This window comes from Quercus lobata, chromosome 10 (genome assembly GCF_001633185.2).
Source record: "Quercus lobata isolate SW786 chromosome 10, ValleyOak3.0 Primary Assembly, whole genome shotgun sequence".
Taxonomy (NCBI): domain Eukaryota; kingdom Viridiplantae; phylum Streptophyta; class Magnoliopsida; order Fagales; family Fagaceae; genus Quercus; species Quercus lobata.
Genome location: NC_044913.1, coordinates 20,098,932 through 20,102,720, shown reverse-complemented (window position 1 = coordinate 20,102,720; position 3,789 = coordinate 20,098,932). Strand labels below are relative to the sequence as shown.

Genomic DNA, 3,789 nt, shown 5'->3' with positions numbered 1-3,789 from the left:
TTCATTTTTCCTCTTGCTGTTGTCCATTTTTTTTGTTAAATCATGTGCATTTGCATGTGCTTGTACCATATGGAAAATGGTTTAGAACAATGTTGTTGAGTTGTTTACATATATATATATATATATATATATATATCAACATGGCTGATTTTAATATTTCAATTTGATAAATTATCAATTATCCTTAAGCCTTAAACTTTTTAAAAATTTTAAATTTAATTTAGGAGTACCTACTTTGATATCATTATAAATTACTAATTCTTTAAAAAAAATTAGACTACATTGTAACTTTAATTTTTTAATACATATTCTAATGGTTTGGACTTGAGCTAAGATGTTTGCGAACAGAAATTAATACCGCATTTCTTCAAGCAAGTAAATTAGGCTATTAAAGGTGCATGCATGTCACTGAAAGCAACCACTGTGACAAGATCATTCACCAAAAATGACAATAAGCACCACCTCCTCCAATAATATTGTCCATCTCAGCATTATTTTTTTCGACTAAAACTAACATTGCTATATATGGTCATTCTTGCCTACTACGTAGGCATGAAGAAAAAAAATTTGGCTCCAAGTAAAATATAAAAAATCAGACTAAAAAACAAAAATTCAAAATAATTTGAATGAAAAGGGTTCCAATTACTTGAATCAGAAGGATCTCAGTAGCAAATGTCACTAAAATTTAATGGAGTTATGCATAAGTAAGAAGAAGCAAAATTGAAAGGGCAACCAGGTAATGCATTGATTTATGGTAAAACTGTTTACAAGGGCATGAAATTTAAAGTTCCATGCCAACATAGATAATATAGAACCATCCGTAAAAACCTTTTAACGAAAAACACTAAAAACATTTCAAGCTAATACCAGAAACCCTACACAAAACCCAAAACCAAAATTATGCAGATAAGAGAACATAAAAAGTAAACTATCTTATTAGGTCCTCTCCATAGAGTAACTGCAAAAACATGGATATGACATCATGCTGATAATTAATAGCAAACCCGCCATCAAATTCATTAATTTCAAGCAACCCTAGGAACTGCCATGCAGACCAAGGAGTTCTTCATCTCCAGTGAAAGTTTCAGGCACTCAGAAACGTCAACACTGCAATGCTCAGAAGGAATCCATTTGAAGCTTTGGAGTAATTGTGCAAGCCAAAGCTGAACAGTGGCTATTCCCATGGCCTTACCAGGACAGACCCTTCTTCCAGAACCAAATGGAGCCAACCTAAGATCAGACCCCATAATAGCTACATCTTCTTTCATAAACCTCTCTGGCTTGAATTCATTGGGCTCAGACCAGACTTGCTCATCATGAGTGATTGCCCACATGTTCACCATGGCAGTTGTGCCTGCTGGGATAAAGTTTTGGCCTATGTGGGTGTCATGGATGGCAAGCCTAGCCCAAGAGAGCAAGGGACCCGGTGGGTGCATTCTTAATGTTTCTTTTACTATGGCATGAAGATAAGGGAGGTTGGGGAGGTCAGAATCTGAGACTAATCGAGATGTTCCAACCACCGTATCGATTTCTGATTGGGCTTGGGCTTGGATATCTGGGTGCAGTACCATCCTTGCAAGAATCCACTCTAGGAGGATTGCCACTGTGTCAGTCCCTCTGAATATCATTTCCTGAAGATTTAAGAATATTATTAGTTGGATTTTTTTAGTTGGAATTTCACATTAAAAACAAAAGGGATTGGTGGTTGTATGGAGAAAAAATTGAAGAAAGAAGAAGCATGAGAAACAAGACAAGAAAAGGGAATAGGAGACCACACCAATGTTATCAAGATGAGAAAAAAGGAAAAAATATATATTCATATTCTCAATATCATTATTGGATACCTAAAAAGAACAATCTCGTACTTATTCAAGCATTTATAAAACATGCAATTCTCTCAGGAAACAAACAAAACTGAAAAGATGGAAAACCAAAGCATAAGGAACCAAGTCGATGCATCAATCAAACAAAGCTGCAAACAGTACATATTCCCAAATAAAGTTGAGATTGATTGACTAGGGGAATTAGGATAGCAAAATTTTCGCGTTAATCTGTAAACTTAAACTCGAAGCATTTACCTAAGTGGTTTGCATGGTAAAGAAAATAACTGAAAAGACAAGAAAATGAGCAAGAGTAGAACCTTATTATAGTTACTCTTACAAAAACTTGACCTATAATACAAGTTTAATTAAAATGACTTTAAAAGATAATCAATGGTTAGCAAAATTTACCCATAAAACAGCAATCATATCAGAGTCACTGAGCCTATTCTCTTTCTCCAAATCAAGCAACACATCAACAAAATCACCTGACCTCTCATCACCACCATCCCCAACCCCAACTATTATTTCATTATTCTCAACCCTCTTTGCCCTATGCTCCTCTATAATCCTCCCAACAAAAACATTCACTTTTGCCCCTAAATTCCTACATCTTTTCCTCACTCCTTGCAAATCCAACCAACCCAAAAGAGGAAAGTGATCACTCCAATTGAACACCCCTAGCAACTCATACCCTTCACTCACCAAACTCTCAAGCTCACACCCATGATTTTTTCCACTCACTTTATCACCAAACTCATAACTCCTTCCAAACACACTCATCATAACATTGTTCAATGACCCAAAATGCAACACTTTCCTTACCTCAACCTCACCATTCCCTTTCATCAAGACTTTTATCTCATCCACCATGTTCAGCCCGATTCTTCTCCGAAACTCACCAAAATGAGCAATTCTCTTGGGACTGAACAAATAGGTGGCTGAGATTCTCCTCAGGTTCCTCCAGTACTCCCCGAACGGAGCAAATCCCATTGCCTTATGGAAGAGAAGCTCATAAGCTGACTCCTTAACAGGTCTATCAGCAAAATCCGAGCTGTTCAAAATCTCTTTAGCTGTGTCTGGGTGGCTAGAGATAATGAACCGAGTGAACCCCACTGAGAATGCCATCAATGACTTGGCCTTAAAAGTCTCAGCAAGGTTACTGAGAACTCTATGAGTCAAAGAGCCAGTGAAGGCGAAAACCAAGCCAAGAAGTGGCAAACCAGAAGGGCCAGCAATGGCGGTTCGAGTTTGAACCACATGGACTCGGGTTTTTGATAAAGCCCAAGCAAGACCACCGGGTGAGAGCCAGAAAGAAAACACAGATATAAACATTAAGACACATAGGAAAGCCTTGAAGCTAAGGATTGTTGAAAATCCAGGTTGCAGAAAGAAGAGATAGTAACAGTAGTGTTCAAATGACATGTTGGTTGGATTTTTTTTTTCTTTGTTTTACGTTTGGTTGCCAAGAAAATGAGAGAAAATAACAAACACAAAAAACAGAAACCGGTTTTGGAGAATAAGAATAGGAGCGCACTGAAACACAAAGGAGAGAGAGAGAGAGAGAGAGAGAGAGCTGAGAAGTTGTGAAATGAGAGTGTGGAAGAATGGTATTTATAGAGCAGGGATGGTGGTGAGGTTTAGAAATATTAGAATATAAAAATGTTCAACCTATCATAAATTTTAGCATAAAAGAATGGTGATTGGTCAATTTCATTCATATAATTTCAATCATATAATAAATAAATGTTTAAATCATTTTTTTATATATAAATGTTTAAATTATTTATTTCATCCATATAATTTCAATCATATAATAAATAAATGTTTAAATCATTTTTTTATATATAAATGTTTAAATTATTTATTTCATCCATATAATTTCAATCATATAATAAATAAATGTTTAAATCATTTTTTTTATTAAAGAGATTGTAACACATTACAATTTATATGATAAAATTTATAA

At 35.3% G+C, this 3,789-nt stretch overlaps 1 protein-coding gene across 1 annotated transcript; it reads right to left on the bottom strand.

Moving 5' to 3' along the window:
* Positions 1 to 717: 717 nt before the first annotated feature.
* LOC115962497 (cytochrome P450 78A5) lies at positions 718 to 3,411 on the bottom strand. Its single transcript, XM_031081346.1, has 2 exons — positions 2,232 to 3,411; positions 718 to 1,631 (listed from the first exon to the last, which is right to left on the bottom strand). The coding sequence occupies exons 1-2, from the start codon at positions 3,243 to 3,245 to the stop codon at positions 1,026 to 1,028; spliced, it is 1,620 nt and encodes a 539-aa protein (XP_030937206.1). The 5' UTR covers positions 3,246 to 3,411; the 3' UTR covers positions 718 to 1,025.
* Positions 3,412 to 3,789: the final 378 nt, after the last annotated feature.